At 39.1% G+C, this 21,367-nt stretch overlaps 1 protein-coding gene across 1 annotated transcript in view; it reads right to left on the bottom strand.

The window, feature by feature from the left end:
* Positions 1–743: 743 nt before the first annotated feature.
* The window catches only part of LOC139756370 (uncharacterized), a 77,279-nt gene continuing 56,655 nt past the window's right edge, over positions 744–21,367 (bottom strand). Inside the window, exons 7-9 of the mRNA XM_071675747.1 lie at positions 18,271–18,418; positions 6,828–6,889; positions 744–4,576 (exon numbers count right to left, since the gene is read on the bottom strand). Coding sequence (XP_071531848.1) covers positions 3,896–4,576; positions 6,828–6,889; positions 18,271–18,418 — 891 coding nt within the window. The 3' untranslated portion in view covers positions 744–3,895. The remainder of the gene's footprint in view (positions 4,577–6,827; positions 6,890–18,270; positions 18,419–21,367) is intronic.

Below are 21,367 nucleotides of genomic sequence, written 5' to 3' on the forward strand. Positions count from 1 at the left end.
CAAGCCTGTTTATAAACTTCCTCAAGCTTACTGCCGTTCACAAGCTTATGAAACAAAAACTTAAGAATCTAACCAGAAAAATTTTGAAGGAAGTCAGGCTGGCATGTCAATTGGCACAGTGGCCTCTCTGTAACAGCTACTTTCCTCTGTAGACTTTTCATCTTGTTTCTTTATTCACATAATCACAGTTACTCACAATACCTCCTTCTTAATAATGTTTTACAAAATGACCAAAAAACTTCGGCATATTGTACTTGGCACCTCTCACCAGCATGGCAGTTTGAATCTGTGATCTTCACAACCAGTGCTCTTACTTCACCTGAATATATCAGTGAAATGCATGTTTAAGAAATACTGCATTCAAGAGCCTCCCAGGAATCTCTTCCCTCTCCTTACTTTTACAATAAGCCTGAAGAAGCTGTAGCCCATCTGAATCTTAAAGATAAGAGTAGCTTGGGTGCCTCTGTCTGTTGCTAGTTCTTGTGTGAACTTATTATTTGTGAGTGACGTTCATGCGTTATAGGGATATAGTTTTACACTAATGCTGCCCTGCCTCTTAACCTTGTATTTATGTATCACATCAGGTACCCATTTACTGACCAACCCAGAAGGAGGATGAACATCTGGGTTAGATGTGGGTAGACAGCCACGTCCAGGATTCAAACCCATGCAGGCCTGTGCTGTCTCTAGATCAGTAATGCTAACCATGGAGGCCCATGCAAGTGCATATATGTGTGTGTGTGTGTGTGTGTGTGTGTGTGTGTGTGTGTGTGAGTGTGTGTGAGTGTTTGCTGTACTGCCATCTAAAAATCAATACCTTATCTTAACCAATCCTACTTAAACCTTTCTAGAAATAAACAGCCAGGACTAACGGTCTTAACATTAAATCAAACGTCAAACTAAGTAATATGATGCCACACTTTGTCCTGACTCCCTGAAATAAGACAGTAACCCTAGAGTGGTGCTCCTATGCCAACAACCATTACTTTATGCAAGAAGTGCCTCAACTGTACCATCCTTGCAACTGCTACTATTCCTTGTCTACTGCATGCACTACATCCAGATTTTATTTACAGATTCAATACAACTTTAGTGTGCCTTTAATATAAAATGTTACAAGAACTTCCAATCATAAAGACAATGAATGTTAATCATCTGCAAAAGGGACAAATTGTATGAAGCTTAGCAACCATATAACAGCTGCCTGATCAGAGATGCTGCGATCATCCCCATGAAAACCAATAAAATATTCACAGCCACCAGGATCTAGCCTACAATAAGCAGACTTGCATATCTTAACTGCATGACTCTCCCAAGTGAAGGTGAAAGAAATGCGAGTGGCAGGGGGACCAAAGCTAAGACATCCATCAATTGCAAAGGTGCCAACTGAGCAAGGGCCTTAAGAATGATTTATGGCTTCCTGCAGCTTCTGTTACACCAGGACTCCGACAAGTACTAGTTATTCACCAATCTCATCAACTCTCATCATGTCATTTAAAACATTTCTTTTCAATTTTCTATAATCAGAGAGCTGCCTGATTCACTGGTCAACAAAATTTTATTTTTTTGTCCCATGAATTAAAGTAGGTGGACCTTATAAAAATTTTTAAACTGAATTTGAATGTTCTTAGAATTCTTCTATCAGGCAAGGATTTTAACAGACAGAGCAATTAAATTGTACAATAAGTGTATGTTACTCATTCATAAATAAGGCCGGTATTAGACTTAAAAAAATATCCCCTAAAATGTAAACGTGTACAATTCATGGCTATATATGGCCTGAGGAACATCCCTCCTTAGTGTCCAGCAGTAACCTGCCAAAATAGAGAGGCTCCATTTTCCTTGGCACCATTTTTTCATGTCCGAAATGTCCTGATGAAATCTTTCGTCGAGCTCATCACTGACTACCCCAAGATTTTCCGGGAAAAATTCTATGTGCGAGTCTATAACGTGGATTTTAGACTCATATTGCACCCTACAGCTTTATATGAAGTCAACAGATCTTTTACAGCATCACAGTAGTTTTCTGATCTGTGATTCCCCCCAAAATCCTTGCTAACTCTCTTAAATGACAGCCATGCATTTCTTTCAACTTCATTTAGTTCTATATTGAACTTTCATTTCAAAGCAGTTCCCTGATCTGTGATCATACAAAATTAACCTCCTTTACAAACAAAGTAATGCTCATAGCATCTTTTAATGAGGGGTGTGAAAGAAAGTCTCTGCGATATGAATGTCAATTCACCCCAGATGCAGCAGAAAGGATTTCTACTATTTACAAAGTTTCTTAGCATCATAATGGTGGATGGGGCATCAGCACAACACTTGAATACACAAAAGCATAATCCATCAACTGAGTGGAAAAGACACTGTTTACACATTGAGTTCTAGCCTGAAACTGACAGAGAGCTGCCACTCAGAAGTGAGCACTGTTTGAATGTCCCAAAATTTCCACTCGTATTTCTGCAAGCCCCTGGTGACTCATTTGTCTATGCTAGTGCTTTTAAAAAGAAGCAACTGCAATTCACAAACAATGAAAAATAGCTGTTTGTTAAACTTTTTGTTTCAAATGCTCTGTAGAGCACTGGTACATATGTACTGTATGTAATCTGTGAGTATGCTGGAACAAAAAACTATGGGTGATAAGAGAAATCCTGAAAACATATTTGGTTTCAGCATGTAAAAATATATAAGCAGATATTTTTTTTCATAGGACAAAATCTTGGTTTACCAGTGAATCTATTCTAGGCCTTACCAAACTTGCCTTCTAATAAGAAGTCTGACAAATTTCCATAATGTTGAGGTGGTATCAGGCACTTATGCTTTAAGTCAATTTGTGTAGACATAACTGATTTGTAAGAATGCCATCCTCCATTACATGAAGGGTGTTTAATCAGGTCGTTCTAATTTTTTTCTTTTATATATCATAAAACACTCAATATAAACATCCTATTGCTTATAATTTGGTGTGACATCTAAATACTAATATGAAGACCCTTTGAGTTACATGGCAATACTACACTCTTACATATTATCTTAATTTATGTAAAGGCATTTGTGAAAAACCTTAGTAATTACTAAAACCATGAGTCAAATAATCCAGATACTTGAATGGCTCTCCCTAAATACTATCAGTTTAGCAACAGTCATGCACTGTCAAACTACATATCTACAATACAGTTTTCTTCTTATTACTTCCAATATCTATGTCTTTGGTCATTATTACAAACAATCATTACCAAAAAACTATCAAAAAGTCTGCACACTATCATTATATGTTTACCTTTGCCGATCTTTCTAATGAATTCATTTTTACTAAAAAACCTATCAGTTACAGGTCCCAACCAGATGAGTTTTCTATGAGAAACATGCTTAAAGATTCTTGGTATGAGGCATATTTAGTAACAGGTCAAAGAAAAGCAAAAGCAGGTTAAAGACAATAGTCACATTAACAGTACAATGAAATGTGAAGCTGTTAATGATAGCTGTGCCACCGCAATTCATTGTGTTGAAGCATGTTTACAGCATATTCTTGCTACTAGACTAACTATAAAAGCCTTGAAATGCCAAATTCAACTGCATCAGAAGGAATATGTAACCAGACATAAGCAATATTGCAGCGGAGGACCTGGAGTGTAACCAAACAAGAAAGAACAAATAATTTGCAATTATTCATAGAAAACTTACATGGAAGTAGATCCAAGGGGTAACGTGCACAAATAGAGTATCATTATGAAGATCTGATACAAGAATTTAAGACATGGTCAAGAGGACATATACTGTCTACTCCTGCTGCTCTAAAACTTCTTGATTTTCCTATATAGCAATCTTATTCTTGAGCCATTTTGTGAATGAAAGTGTGAGTGTGAGAGAAGAAAGATCAGGTGAAATAGAGCTACACCCGCTCCTCAGGTGCATCTCTAGCACGCCATGTGAACCTAGCATCCCGGGAATCTCTTGCCCACTCTCCGTTGCCTTCTCCTGGAGACAGGGCAGTTGAGTGGGCATGGGTAGCAGGGTGGTGTACCACCCGGGAGCCACCCACCAGGGAGGCCACTAGTGGGGTGCGAGATGGTGGCGAGGGCCAACTGGAGGATAAGTTTGGCGTAGAGGCTGAGGCTGTGAGCAGAGGCGATGGTGGGTCATCTAAATGCAAGGAGGAGGGTGGAGCAGCATTCAAGGGCAGAGACCGTGGCCGGGAAGGCCCTGATACTTCCAGGGAAAGTGAAGCTCCCAGTGGGCGGCGTCCACGGGTTCGTGGAGGACTGTAGCGGCTATGGGAAGAGGTGTGATGTGTAAGCAGGCGGTGGTGTGGGGAGAGCGGCGAAAGGGAAGGGGTAAGTGGAGGTGGGGGCGATGCTGCCCCAGGCAACTGGCTGATCTTGTGTAGCACATCACGCAGCTCACGGGTAGCTGGTGAAGGTGGCAACGTGGGTGAAGTGGGTGCTGGGGGTGAGGGCGGCGAGGTGGGTGGTAGGCTGGACACATCAGAAGCATGAGGGCCCACGGACGAGGCTGGTGAGGCCAGGGCCAGCACACCCCCAGGTGATGACACGCGACCACCACGGAATTCGCTCTGTGGATGACCACCAAGTTAACTGTTGCCCCATGCTGCTCGGCACCACCTACTATAAACTCCCCAGTAACAGTGCACCACCTCATATATGCTGTGAGATGTAAATTGCACTCTCTCCCCTGCAATACTTTCTTACTCTCTACTACTGGTGTATATATTACATTATGGACATTATTTTCTTATGTTTTATAGCATACACTAACTGTTACAGAAATGTGCTATTATATAGTGTTCTACTGCTATACATTATCTGTTAAATAATGCTTCAAACTGCTGCTTATTACCAGTTATACATGTTATATTTTGGCTGCTGCTTCTGCTTCATGTTATTTGGTGCTCACTGCACATGATTTATCTGGCTACAAACTACTTAATACACCCTGATGCTGCTGTTATAAATCAACTGTAGAATAATTATGCAACTGCTGCACATTATTTGCTAGGCATTTCCTGCCACTGCTGTATTACTTGTTCACTCACTTCCTGCTACAAGTATACACTGCCTCCTAATGCTTGTCTACTTTATCATACATATCTTACTTAATACTTGCAACCAGGGTACAATCAGCCTGTTCTTAGCATGCAACATCTAATCAAAATCTGCAGTGCATTGCTTACTAATTCCTTTAGATCACTTACTACTAGTTCAAAACATCTGCTGTAGAGAACATAACATAAACAAGAGACAAACACAATTTTTTTTTCATTAGCTGATGTATAACACCTACTATCCAACATATAATTACCTATTTATAGTGTACGGGGAAGGAGTTTTACACTTTCGAGGCTCCTACTGTTCACCATCATATATACACCTACCATAGAATACCTATTGAATACATGCAAACAATACTCTGATACAGCACTAAACAAAGTATATCACTTTTTGTAAAGTGTTGTAGACTACAGGGACTTGCCAAACACAATCATATCAGTTTTATCAGTAACCCACACTACATGGAACAGAATATGGGACAAAATACTTTGAACACATTTATCATGGCATGGGACATTCATGAAATATTGCACCTTAAGTAAACTTTCTAAAGTATATACTGCACCTTAAAGGATTACCAGACCTTGAGATCACAAATCACAAAACATCACTGAGTTACATCTACTGTGTATACCATCAGGAGTGCAAAAATTTAGCACCAAACTATGGGCCACACTCCCATAGAGTAGATCTAATGATGTATACCGTCTACAGTAAATCACTTAAAGTACTAAATGGAACCACATCCCAGAGTGCTCCCTACCTTGTATACTATCCTCCCTGGAATAATAAAACTGAAGCACACTTCCCTAAGTATACCAAATGCATACATGACATGAGTATACCCCCGAAATATTGCACAAAAAGTGTACCCTTCAGAGAACACTAGATACACTGCACTCTCTGGAGTGAATTCAAGGACTGCATCTGACTTTCCATGCACTCCTGACAAAGTTCACATCCTGCAATAGTCCTCTGCAATAGCCTTGCATGGTTTAGTTACTATGGTGAAACCTACAAAACACATCCTCACGAGATGCCCTTGAAGTGCATCTATTAAAATATACAGCAAAGCACAATTCCCTTGGAACCTGTCATTTAAACCTGGAATTATATTTCCAGAATATATCCAAGTGTATTTTCTTTCGAATTTATATCTCTTGAAGAGCACCCACTTCAATAACCCACAAGAAGTATGCCCAAAGTCCCCCTTCTGGTGTACATCCTCTGTGAGTATATCCATAAGAGCACATCTAATAAAGTACAATCAACATTCAACAGAATACACTAACTAAAGTGCACCTCTTAAGTACACACATGACAGTTCTCATTGCACATACTCACAAAAGCACAACCCTTGCAGTAAACCTCTTAGACCATATCCAACAGAGTACACCAAATGAAAAATACCCTCTTGAATACATTTCACTAACTCTAACCAAGGTTAGTACTGTCTTAACAGTACACCTACCTGCATGCACTCCATGGTGTACACCCGCAATGGTGCACCTTCAAGTACAAGTACCACAGCATTCCCTGTAAGATGCACCAGCTACAGAATAACTACTATATGGGAGTACAAGGGAAATACAGACATCAGAGGGCCTATTGGCTTTACCTATTTCTATTTAAGGAGGATAATTCTGACTGCACTCACTTGGAGAATAACACCACACCTACTGAAGTACATTCCTCAGTACACTTACCTTAAGATGGCCCCACACCCCCTTGGAGCATATTTCTGAGCACACTCACCTGGAGGGTGGCACCACAAGTGTAACTGGAACTTTGTGAGCCCTCTGGTGTTGACACGGAACCTGCAACATATAAGGAGTATTACTACATAAGTGGCAGGGGTATCATCATAACACAACAGGGAGGGGTATTTTTGTTGAAGATAGAGGGGGTACTTATCACCATCTGGGTAGAGTATATCACCTATGAGGGAGGGATAGTATCATCTGAGGAAAGTACATTACCAACATATAGGGAGGAGCATTATCATCAGGAAGGTAAAAGGAAATATCACTTGAGCTGGAGGGTTACTGTAACCACAGGTAGAAGCGTACTATAATTAGACAGGAGGGGTTATTAACATCAGTGAGGGAAGGGTTATCACTATGAGAAAGGGAGAAAAAATAACTCTAGCCAGGGAGGAGTATTGGGTATTTGTACCAGAGAGAGAAATAAGAGTATTATAACCTCAGAGGTAGTAGTGTTATCATGACAGAAAAATGGGTATTGTCACAAGAGAGCAAGAGGCACAACTGTCATAAAGGGAGTGATATCATCATACTCGAGGAATGGGTGATGTTTCCCTCTAAGAAGGGGTAATGTTACCATGGGGAAGGAATATCATCCTTACTGAGGGAAAAGTATTATGACTATACAGGGAAAGATATCATTGCCACAGAGATGGGGATATAATCAATTAGGTGGATGGGATAATATCACAACAAAAGGGATATTCTTATCCTTATCAAAGAGTGGGAGAGACTAAACCTACTCTAAAGGGAAGTGTGACCATCCAGGAGAGGGGAATATTACCATGTATAAGAGGATACAACTATATCAAGGAAAATCATACAATCATGTAAAAGGGAGGGGTGTTAATACCAAAGAGTAAGTGGTGTTCTAAGGGTGTCAATACCGAAGAAATATGAGTCTTATTACTTAAGATGTAGGTATATTATCACTGAAAGAGGGAGCTATTACCAAGAGGGGAGGAAGATTACTGTACTATCAAAGAGTGAAGATTATCATTACCAAAGAGGAAGGGACTTCATCATAACAGACTGAGGAGTATTATGACTATGTAGGCTCTAGAAGCTATGGTGCAAACAAAGGAAATAATATGATTTTACTGACTGGTTATCTAAAGTCTATACTAAAAGAAAAGTTTGCTTTCATAGTGTTATCCTACATAGGCAAAGCTTACTGCTATCTAATGAGAGATATTGAAGCACTGCATATATCAAACAATAGACAAGAGAAGCTGCTTGTGTTAAATCTAACCCTTTCATCAAAAAATATGAGAAGAGGAAGGAGTGGATTATATACCTATCACTTTAAAGCTACTTGTAAATGGAGAGGAGGAAAACTTCTACAATGTAAGTGAATGTGGGAGAATGCAATTACAACTCTTTTATGGAAACTGTTTATGGATAATACTAAAAACAGAAGAAACCTCGTAAATGTTATACAGCACATGAATGGAGAAGAGCGAAACTCGATAATACCAATAGCAGCTGACTGTGAATCTACATCAAGAAAATTGGAACTTATTATTCAAGAGCTTCTTCTGAATGAAATCAAATTTGGAATGTTGATGAAAACTAATCATTAAGGGAGATGAGAACTAGAAACTTTTGTTAGAAGCTACCCCTGAATGCAAAGGAATGGCACTTCAACCTTCCATTAAAGAGAAATCAAACCATGTATCAGAAGATGAGTATCATTTAAAAGATGAATGGAAAGAAAACATCATACTGCACAAATAAAAAGAATGGGAACCTGCCTGTCACAGAAAAAACTTTCCCTGACTTCTGTTGATACACACATCTAACAACTGTGTCGTGGGTCATCTCAGAGCATAAACCTAGTAGATCACAGATACAGTATGCTGTTGTAAGGTGTCCGGAACAAACTCCTACAGTGTTGTGTTGTGGGGCATCTGGGAATAAATGCTTCATAGCTATATTGTTAAAGGGTGTCCAAGAGCAAACCCCTGGTAGACCAAGGCTACAATGTTGTGGGGTGCCTGGGAGCAAATGCCTTGTGGACCATGGCTACATCTGGTGAATCATGGCTACCATGCTGTGGGATGCCTAAGAGCAAATGCTTAAACATGTTGTGGGGTGCCAAGGAACAAACATCTAAGAGACCACACCTAACTAAAGGCTAAAGAAGGAAAGAAGAAAGAATAGGGGATAAACATAATGAAGGATCCTCAAACAGAGTTGATAATACTGGACAAAGAGAGGTGCAGATACATGCAAGAACAGAAAAGGATTCAGTATGAATATATTATGATGGTGAAACGTAGAAAAGTCTAAGAATATAGATTTTCTATATCTATAAAGGACAAAGAAAGGTCCAGCAGAAGATTATGGAAAGTGAAGGTAGAGGGATGGAGAGATAAAAAGGACATATGATGGATAAAGGGATGTACATATGGAAGGACTGCTTCCTGTAGGACAGGGTGGCACCAGGAACGGATGACAGTAGGTGAGTGTGTACGCGTGCATATGTTGATATGTACATGTATGTGCATTTACATATGTATGTGTGTATATATATATTCCTATGAATCCACAGGGAAATGAAACATGATAAGTTCCAAAGTGCACTTTTGAGTAATAATCACATCATCATGAGAGAGACAAGAAAGGAATATAAGTCAGTTGACATACAATGAAGAGACATGGCTAGGATGCTAAGTCTCTTCATTGTATATCAACTGACTTATATTTCTTTCTCGTGTCTCCAACAAAGAGACATAGCTAGGACGCCAAGTCTCTTCATTGAATATCAAATGACTTATATTTCTTTCTTGTGTCTCCCCTGATGATGTGATCTTTACATGATAGTGCACTTGGGAACTTATTGTGTTTTATTTCTCCATGGACTCATAGGCATATGCTTGATCATGTGCTCAATTGTGATTCTTTCCAATGTGTATATATGTATAGGTCAGTGTATGTATTGGGAAGTTCAGGTGTAAGAGTGCTGGGAAGGATAGGAAGAATGAAATATGGAATTATAAAGGTCAGGATGATGGAAAAGTTAGAAAAAAATAGGAGAGACAAATGTTAAGAAAGGTACATAAGTCTGGATATACATATACAAGATAGAGGTAATATATGGCAACACACACATAGAAGGCTTAGGGAGACAAAAACTTAAAAGATACAAAAGGGAGAATAGAAGAAAAGTAGAGAGTAAATGACAGGTTAAGGGAATGGGAAGCTGAAAACATTAAAATCTAAGAAATGGGAAAAATGGTGAGAATCATATGAGAGATATGTAGTATGGCATGGCGTTTGGAAAGAAAGCAAGGGTTGACTGATGGGAGATCAGTTATGAGTCAAGCAGGTTAGGGAAGAAACTAAAAGAAAGGATGGAGGAAAGGGTAAAGGCAAAGATAGCAGGATGGTTACAGCAGAATACAAAGTTAAGGATATAATCTTACATTAGGTATTGTGGTACGAATGGTAAGAGTAGGCAGCAAGTGACAGGAATGGGCTGAGGTATAGGGAGACAGAAAATGAATGATAACCTTTTCTTGGCAACCTGGGGATAAGCAGTGTGTAGCTGATTGGTAACAGGGGTCATGCAAAGGAGTGAAAGTTAGGTGATGGTTGGAAAGCCACACCAACTATGTTGTGGTGCTGCGAGGGCAAGACAGCCATCACAATAAGGCCTTTCTTCAGCTGCTCTCCAACTCGAGTTCTTGGCTACAGAATATGAACTGAGAAAATACAAAAGCACAGAAATATGCAAGCACAAGGCCAAATAAGCACATACTAATTACATTAATAGAAAGTTGGTTGAGATACCATGAAGTAAAAGTGGCTCATACATCAAAATGAGGAACAATGCAGAGGCTGGTGTCGGGCCCAGAATCAATCAATGCAAAATATCAATCAACTAAAAACATATTCTTGGATAAAACTTGAGCATATATATATATATCTTTCTTTTCTTTTAAACTATGCGCCATTTCCCGCGTTAGCGAGGTAGCGTTAAGAACAGAGGACTGGGCCTTTTTTGGAATATCCTCACCTGGCCCCCTCTGATCCTTCTTTTGGAGAAAAAAAAAAAAAAAAAAAAAAAAAAAAAAAAAAAAAAAACGAGAGGGGAGGATTTCCAGCCCCCTGCTCCCTCCCCTTTTAGTCGCCTTCTACGACACACAGGGAATACGTGGGAAGTATCCTTAATCCCCTATCCCCAGGGATAATATATATATATATATATATATATATATAAAACGATATCTAAACCCAGGACACTTTTATGGGGATCTGACAGTTTTGCTGCTGCACTACAATTAGAAACAAGGATATGATGGATTCCTATGGATAATATATATATATATATATATATATATATATATATATATATATATATATATATATATATATATATATATATATATATATATATTTTCTTTCTTTCTTTCAAACTATTCGCCATTTCCCGCGTTAGCGAGGTAGCGTTAGGAACAGAGGACTGGGCCTTTTTTGGAATATCCTCACCTGGCCCCCTCTGTTCCTTCTTTTGGAAAATTAAAAAAAAAACGAGAGGGGAGGATTTCCAGCCCACCGCTCCCTCCCCTTTTAGTCGCCTTCTACGACACGCAGGGAATATGTGGGAAGTATTCTTAATCCCCTATCCCCAGGGAAAATATATATATATATATATATATATATATATATATATATATATATATATATATATATATATATATAAAACGATATCTAAACCCAGGACACTTTTATGGGGATCTGACAGTTTTGCTGCTGCACTACAATTAGAAACAAGGATATGATGGATTCCTATGGAGCAAAAAGTTACTTGTTGCAACTGTAATCTATTTCAACAGCTGATAATTATGCCTCACTGAGGGAGACTTTTCCCTTAGGGTGAAACCACAAGCTGGCAGAGTCCAGTGACATATTTCATATATACATATATGTACATATATAAATATACACACACACACACACATATGTAAAAGTAAGCCATGTGTACAAGGAGGAAGAGAGGAGAGTAATTGGTTCCCATTGAAGGTCACTCTGTGGCAGGGGTGTGTGATGTCCCCATGGCTGTTTAACTTGTTTATGGATGGGGTGGTAGGGAGCTTAATGCAAGTGTTGGAGAGAGGGGCAAGTATGGAGTCTGTTTAAATGGAGAAAAATTGGAGGAAGTGAAGTGTTTTAGATAGCAGGGAGTGGACTTAGCAGCAAATGGAAACGTGGAAGAGTGAAAAGGTGGGTCAGATGGCGAAGGCTCTGGGAGCAATGAAGAATGTGCGTAAGAGAGAATGTTATCTCAGAGAGCAAAAATGGGTATGTTTGAAGAATAGATGTTCCAACAATTTTATATGGTTGCAAGGCATGGGCTATAGATAAGGTTGTGCAAAGGAGGGTGGATGTGTTTGAAATGAAATGTTTGAGGACAACATGTGGTGTGAGGTGGTTCGATCTAGTAAGTAATGATAGGGTAAGAGGGATGTGAGGAAATAAAAAAAAAGTGTGGTTGAGTGAGCAGGAGAGGGTGTGTTGAAGTGGTTTGAACATATGGAGAGAATGAGCGAGAAAAGATTGACAAAAAGGATATATGTGTCATGAGTGGAGGGAACAAGGAGAAGAGGGAGACCAAACTGGAGGTGGAAGGATGCAGTGAAAATATTTTGAGAGATCGGGGCCTGAACATATATATATATATTCTATTATCTTTTTTTTATTTTGCTTTGTCGCTGTCTCCCACGTTAGCGAGGTAGCGCAAGGAAACAGATGAAAGAATGGCCCAACCCACCCACATACACATGTATATACATACACGTCCACACACGCAAATATATATACCTATACATCTCAATGTATACATATATATACACACACAGACATATACATATATACACATGTACATAATTCATACTGTCTGCCTTTATTCATTCCCATCGCCACCTTGCCACACATGGAATAACAACCCCCTCCCCCCTCATGTGTGCGAGGTAGCGCTAGGAAAAGACAACAAAGGCCCCATTCGTTCACACTCAGTCTCTAGCTGTCATGTAATAATGCACCAAAACTATAGCTCCCTTTCCACATCCAGGCCCCAAAGAACTTTCCATGGTTTACCCCAGACGCTTCACATGCCCTGGTTCAATCCATTGACAGCACGTTGACCCCGGTATACCACATCGATCCAATTCACTCTATTCCTTGCATGCCTTTCACCCTCCTGCATGTTCAGGCCCTGATCACTCAAAATCTTTTTCACTTCATATTTCCACCTCCAATTTGGTCTCCCACTTCTCCTCGTTCCCTCCACCTCTGACACATATATCCTCTTGGTCATTCTTTCCTCACTCATTCTCTTCATGTGACTAAACCATTTCAAAACACCCTCTTCTGCTCTCTCAACCATGCTCTTTTTATTTCCACACATCTCTCTTACCCTTACATTACTTACTCGATCAAACCACCTCACACCACACATTGTCCTCAAACATCTCATTTCCAGCACATCCATAGCCCATGCCTCGCAACCATACAACATCGTTGGAACCACTATTCCTTCAAACATACCCATTTTTGCTTTCCGAGATAATGTTCTTGACTTCCAAACATTCTTCAAGGCTCCCAGAATTTTCACCCCCTCCCCCACCCTATGATTCACTTCCACTTCCATGTTCCATCCGCTGCCAGATCCACTACCAGATATCTAAAACACTTTACTTCCTCCAGTTTTTCTCCAATCAAACTTACCTCCCAATTGACTTGACCCTCAACCCTACTGTACCTAATAACCTTGCTCATATTCACATTTACTCTCAACTTTCTTCTTTCACGCACTTTACCAAACTCAGTCACCAGCTTCTGCAGTTTCTCACATGAATCAGCCACCAGCTGATTCATGTATATACATGAATATACATGTACATACATGTATATACATGTGTATGTGGGTGGGTTGGGCCATTCTTTCGTCCTAGCTTTGTTCTTTGATGTATATCAACTGACTTATATTTCTCTCTTGTGTCTCCCCTGATGATGTGATTATTACACGAAAGTGCACTTGGGAACTTTTTTTTTCAAGAGATACATTTTCATGACTATACCATCTTGTTTCAAAGGACAAGCGTACAGCTTGTCCCTTGGTTTATTGTGATTATGTCTTTAAATGAAAAGAGCATACATACTCCCCACCACCCATTGAAAATGCAACATTATTCAGAAACTAAAATGTGGTAACTCAATCAGCTGAGCAATGAATAAGTTCACTGGTGATACACAAACTCCATTACCTTTCCAGCCCTGAACTAATTTCATCTCACTAAAACTTTTTGTGCAATATGAAAAATTCTACCCTTAAATTGGGTAAAGTCCCAAAGTTCATCAAAGAACTGACCTTTTTGATCTGTGTCCCTTACCTATAACTACCATAGAGAGCCCATACAGTTAATACATTTTGTAATGGATCATTATGAAAAAAAAATCATCTTTGGCAACAAGATAATATTCAAAAGGGAGTTCTGCATTGAAACAAATAATTTTGAGGCGTAGTCATGGATGTTTTCAAATGCTCACGAAAGAGGTGATGGTACTTCTTTTACCCACGAGTTAAAATATCAACCTGTAAAGTCAACTGCAATTTATATGGCACTTCTTTACTTAAAGAAATAATTTTCACTTGTGATATCTGGTCAAGTTTTTCATGCTGTACTTTGAAATGGAAGCAATTTCGCATATTTTGTATATCTACCACATGTTTGCAGTTACAGTAGGTATTTTTCTTACAAATACTTAAGTTGATCCATTTCACTTATAACTATTACAAAAGTAGATCAAGTTTTATCCTCGAATCTGTGATTACTGTATCAGAAGGGTCTCCTAACAGTGGTGAAAGACAGCACATGTGCATGTGAGATAAATGTCTGACCCCGACTACCTCTGCTACTTCTTGCTGGTCGTCGCCACTGCACCGATTCTGAGTCAACTCGAATCCACAACACAGAATCTGAAAACATCATGAGAGACAAACGGAAAAAAGTAAAGCAATGCAGAAAGTAATGTAATATTCTTACTTACTGATAAAACGGAAATGAAGAAATCATACACAGATAAGAAAAAACTGAATCATATATATATATATGATTACGATTACATATATATATATATGTATGTGGGTGGGTTGGGCCATTCTTTTGTCTGTTTCCTTGTGCTACCTCGCTAACGCGGCAGACAGCGACAAAGTATAATAAAATAAATAAAATATATATATACACACACACTAAAAAAAAAGCTATTATATACATCGATGATTTACCTATCTTCAAAGCTTAACAACAGTTTGTTTAAACTATTTACAACTGATAAATCATGCATATTGTTTAAAGTCTAGCCCTCCAATATATTAAATATTTTGAGCATTTCTGAAGAAGCAGCATGATAAAAAGCAACAGAAACAGATTGTAGGAAAGTGGGATCTGAGTGAAATGATGCACAAAACACAGTCAAGACAGGCTAGTAACTTAGGCATTTTATATATACATATATACAAAGGTTGAAATAATGCTGAAATAATGCATCAGATGAATCATTATGCTTGTCATATCTACAATTCTTCTCTGATATGAAGCAATTTCATGTACTTAATTTTTTTAATAATGAACTTTATCTTCGTTTATTTCATTTTTACATTCATCCAGGATTGCCTTGTAGATCTGACAAGAAAGAAGAAAGCAGCCACTGTTAACAATATGATCTTTAGACAGAACAATAACTTTTTGAAACAATGTACACAATAACTTTTTGAAACAATGTACATCAGTACTAAAAGGAGTTTCCTAAATATAAGAGAAACTAAAGAAAAGAATTGTTCTTAAAAGAGATTTAGCCCCTACAGGATGATTTATGTTAAAGGATGTTTACCCAATACAGAAAAGAATTATTTCTTCATTAAAACTACCCTTTTCAAATTATTTTTTCGGTAAAAGAGAGCTTTGTCCAACAGAAAAATGTTTGCCCTTCCTTATAAAGTGTTTCAGTCTGGTGGGGGCAGCTAATTTGCTCTTGCAGTCTACTGACATAAATCAATTTCATTTTCATGAAAACAAGACTACATCAAAAACAAAATACTTCATAAAAAGGAAGACACAAACCCTAAAGAGAATATGGTCAGTTTCTGTATACCATCTTTCCAAAAAAGACGATACGTTCTTTAAAAATATTTCATATTCTTAAATGAAAATTATAATTTTCTAAAGATAATTTTTTACACTCATGGATTAAGCAATCTACAATTAAAAAAAGGATACACAGAATTACCAGTTATAAAAAGAAAATTATGCAGACAATAATAAATCTATGTTTATATTAAAATTCTGGCAGAAAGCTCATTATTTAATTAAAGAACTTAGTTTATTTCAATATGTGAACAATGCTACAGTACAATAATCTGCCTTTAGCCATTCCTGGTGTTACCCTACCCTACAGGAAACAGCATCGCTACGTCCTACTTCAGCGAGGTAGCGCCAGGAAACTGGACAAAAAAAGGCCACATTCATTCACACTCAGTCTCTAGCTGTCATGCATAAAGCACGGAAACCACAGCTCCCTATCCACATCCAGGCCTCACACACCTTTCCATGGTTTACCCTATATGCTTCACATGCCCTAGTTCACTCCATTGACGACACACTGACCCCGGTATACCACATCATTCCAATTCATTCTATTCCTTGCATGCCTCTCACCCTCCTATATGTTCAGACACCGATCGCTCAAAATATTTTCTACTCCATCCTTCCACCTCCAATTAGGTCTCCTGCTTCTTGTTCCCTTCACCTCTGACACATATATCCTCTTTGTCAATCTTTCCCCATTCATTCTCTCCATATGTCCAAACCATTTAAACACACCCTCTTCTGCTCTCTCAACCACACTCTTTCACACATCTCTCTTACCTTTTCATTACTTACTTGATCAAACCACCTCACACCACATACTGTTCTCAAACATTTCATTTTCAACACATTATCTATCTATCTATATCTTTTTTTTTATCATTATACTTTGTCGCCATCTCCCGCGCCAGGAAGGTAGCACAAGGAAACAGATGAAAGAATGGCCCAACCCACCCACATACACATGTATATACATACATATCCACACACACACATATACACACCTACACATCTCAACGTATACATATATATATACACACTCAAACATATACATATATACACGTCATTAATTCATACTGTCTGCCCTCATTCATTCCCGTCGCCACCCCGCCACACATGAAATGACAGCCCCCTCCCCCAACATGTGCACGAGGTAGCACTAGGAAAAGACAACAAAGGCCACATTTGTTCACACTCATTCTCTAGCTGTCATGTATAATGCACCAAAACCACAGCTCCCTTTCCACATCTAGGCCCCACAAAACTTTCCATGGATTACCCCAGATGCTTCACATGCCCTGGTTCAATCCACTGACAGCACATTGACCCCAGTAGACCACATCATTCCAATTCACTTTATTCCTTGCACGCCTTTTGCCCTCCTGTATGTTCAGGCCCAGATTGCTCTAAATCTTTTTCACTCAATCCTTCTACCTCCAAATTGGTCTCACACTTCTTGTTCCTTCCATCTCTGACATATATCCTCTTTGTCAATCTTTCCTCACTCAGTCTCTCCATGTGACCAAATCATTTCTATGCACACTCTTCTGCTCTCTCAACCAAACTCTTTGTATTACCACACACCTCTCTTACCCTTTCATTACTTACTACTCAATCAAACCACCTCACACCACATATTGTCCTCAAATATTTCATTTCCAACACATCTACCCTCCTCTGCACAACCCTATCTATAACCCATATAACATTGTTGGAACCACTATTCCTTCAAACATACCCATTTTTGCTCTCCAAGTTAACATTCTTGCCTTCCATACATTCTTCAACGCTCCCAGAACCTTCGACCCCACCCTGTAACTCACCTCCGCTTCCATGGTTCCATCTGCTACCAAATCCACTCCCAGATATCTAAAACACTTCACTTCCTCCAGTTTTTCTTCATTCAAACTTACCTCCCAGCTGACATGTCCCTCAACCCCACTGAACCTAACAACCTTGCTCTTATTCACATTTACTCTCAACTTTCTTCTTTCACACACTTTACCAAACTCAGTCACCAACTTCTGCACTTTCTCACCTGAATCAGCCACCAGTGCTGTATCATCAGCAAACAACAACTGATTCACTTCCCAAACCCACTCATCCACAACAGACTGCATACTTGCCCCTCTCTCCAAAACTCTTACATTCACCTCCCAAACAACTCCATCTATAAACAAATTAGACAGCCACAGAGACATCACGCACCCCTGCAGCATATAAGGATGCATGACAATGGATAACCTGGAATCAACTGGGTGTGATAACACCCAAAGAACATACCTGATCGGTATATATAATGATGGCAAGATGGGTGCCATGCAGAGGGATGGGTAAGGCCACTTCCCTCTGTCATGGACTTACTGGAGTTGACCTCCGTGATGCCTCCCCTCATCACTACCACAGGGTACAACTCAGGCTTGGCTGCCACCTGTAGACAGACATTGGTTTAGTTTCAGGCTGGTGAAGGCACAGAGAAAATTCATCTATGAATAAATGCATTTAAACATCCCTACCTACTTTCCTGCCTCAGAATCCCCTTTTTATCATCTATGGGACCCCTCAGGAAGCTGGCTACATCCACCAGGAATGACCTCAGGTCATAAAGTGTAGCAATGTTGGGTGTTTATGTGTCTATGAAGGGAGAGTATTGGGCAACAGAGCAGTATGCACTCAGTGTCTTAACTGTGGTTGATGGAATGGTGGTGTGATGGTGACGTGATGAATAGTGTGAACCAGCCTTAAATCGGTACTTGTGATGTTGCAAGGCTGAGTGAAGGTCAGAACATAAATGTGAAAATGCAACTCCTACATATCTGCATACTCTGATTTCAGATGAGTGTGTGACAACTTGGGTGGTATTTAAGAATGAGGTGGTTGCTTACTGTTATCAGGTGATTTCAGGGTGTATATGCCTTGTCTGTGTTGTGTTTGTTAGGGGTGGAGGAGGAAGTAATATAATTGAAGGGTGAAGCAGGGGTAAGCTTTTTATTTCTATGTGAGGTAGCTGGTGGTTAGTTATGGAGTTGTTCAGATGGGAAGGGTCTAGTGTTGTTACAAAGAATTAAACCAACTGAGATGAGATGGGACTGCACTTAAAGAATCTACATTGTGCTGTGTAGGTATTGGGTGTTTGTTTGTGGTTGCTCTGTTTTGTATAGTTTGCAACTTTTTTATATTTGTTTCTGACAAAGTAGATGACCAAGCAGGTAAAGTGCAGTTTAAAGGGGAGGATATGATTGTTTGCAGAGGATACTAAAGGATTCTTATTCTTGAACAAATCTGGTGCCAGTCAGTTCTGAGGGCATTTGCCTTGTGCTGTTTTTGTGCTGATGCTTGTGGTGTGTGTCATATGTGATGCCCATAACAGATGTCGTTTAGTTGAAAAGGAGTGACAGGAAGATACAGATTAGATTCATGTCTATCTAGGGTAAAGAGCAACTGAAGACTTCTGTGGAGATACAGACATTCTGCAACAACTGTTCAAATAGTAAAATATAGTGCTGCATGTTTCATGTCACTACTTTTGTGTCAGGATCCTGTGATGTAACTGTAAGGTAGGCTGCAGATAAAAAGGACCTTTACATTATGGTCTGCAAGAAATAATGGAAGGTCATGTAGAAAGTGACTGAAGAGTATCAGAGAAAGAACTTCTCTTTGGTAACTCCACTGTGGAGCTTAAGGAGCTCAGAGGTGCACCTTTGTGAGTGGCTCTGGCTTGGCAGCAAGCTTTGAAACTGACCAACCACTTTCTGTTATTGTTGTGGAGTGGTGTCAAGCATCTGTTGTATGAGGAGGCATTGAGGGACAATGTCAAAAGCTTTGTTGATATCTATTTTCACGGATACTTTGCAGGAAGAGGGTTGTGGTTGCTTGAGGTATTCTAAAATATGTTGTAAGAAGCCTGTGTAGTGTGGTGGTGGAGTGAATGCATCTAGAGCTAAGATATAAAAGTGAAAATGTGATATTTAGTTTTATTCTGTTATGGAACAATTTTTAAAAGCTTAAATACTGAAGACAGAGGAGGGAGAATTGAGTAGTTTGGAAGGTTGTATGATCAGTACTGTGTTGGCATGCTTCCAGATGTCATGGATTATGCTGTGCAGACAGGAGTGGTAGAAGATATCGGTAAAAGATTGGACTACATCTAGGCCAAAACATTCTATGATGCAGTTTGATATTTTAACAGAGATTGTTGCAGGAGAATTGAAGGGTTCAATTGAATTGCATGTGCAGGAGAATTGAATGGTTCAATAGAATTGAATGGTTCAATAGAATTGCATGAGTTTTTGGGAGTAAAAGGAGGCTGAGCATTATCTCTTTAATAGGAATTTCATAACTTCCCTGTTTAGGGGAATGGTTGGTTTGCTGCTGATTTTTGAGTAGTGTTTCCTGAGTAGTTTATGTGTTCTTTACAAGGAATGTCACTGGTTTAGGTCAGAAATGCTTCTTGTGTGGAAGCTGGGATGATGCATAGGGTGTGGAACTTTTTTAATATGCACCAGAGTTGGTTGTTGTAGATTCATTGTATTGAGAAAGACCTCAGTTTGATGTTCGTCTTTCTGTAATTATGTTACTGATGGTGACTGGCCTTGTTCTCTAATTTCTAGAAGTGGTAAGTGGTTTTGTCTGAGATGATTTCTTTTATTTTGTGAGGTCTACAGCTTGTGGGAAGAAGTTCAAGTTGCATTTCTTTCTAAGTCCATGTGGTCCAAGTAATTCATTTTCCTCACATAGTCTTACAACATCCTCAACAAATCTTCCTTCTGAATCCCTTACCTGATTAGTTCCTCTTTAACTGGCAATCTACTTCTGATGAATTCATGGGAAAGTTTCTGATTTTCACATGCCTTTTCTACAATACTCTTTTCAAATTTTCTGTTCCTCCTTTCTTAATCTTCTAAACTCAATCCTTGCTCTCTAATGCCTTGCAAAAGCTAGAAGGCTGGCATCTATACCTCTGCCACTGCACATCTTGAAACCCCACTGATTTTTGACATCTTTGATTAAACCATTCTTCCCTCTATATTTGAGGCAAGTGGTACACGTGTTCCCACTCCTTCACCATAAAGGTCACAGAACTTTTCAGCACAGTACCCTAGTTCCTGGCAAATGATCTCCATTTCTCAATTCATGTAACACATAAACTGTTATGTTTTATTCAGTTTCCATGATTATATCTCCTCAAGTCCTGTCTCATTTCTGCTCTTTTAAATTCCTTATATACCACATAATCACACTTAAGCATTACATTCCAAGAAGTGTATCATGTATGACATTTTTGATATCTATGCTAATCTCTGCTTATGTCTACACACATTGGAGTAAAAACATGAAGATATAAAAGGTTATGAAAAGGTGCAATATAGGTATAAAACTC

This window comes from Panulirus ornatus, chromosome 21 (genome assembly GCF_036320965.1).
Source record: "Panulirus ornatus isolate Po-2019 chromosome 21, ASM3632096v1, whole genome shotgun sequence".
Classification (NCBI taxonomy): Eukaryota; Metazoa; Arthropoda; class Malacostraca; order Decapoda; family Palinuridae; genus Panulirus; species Panulirus ornatus.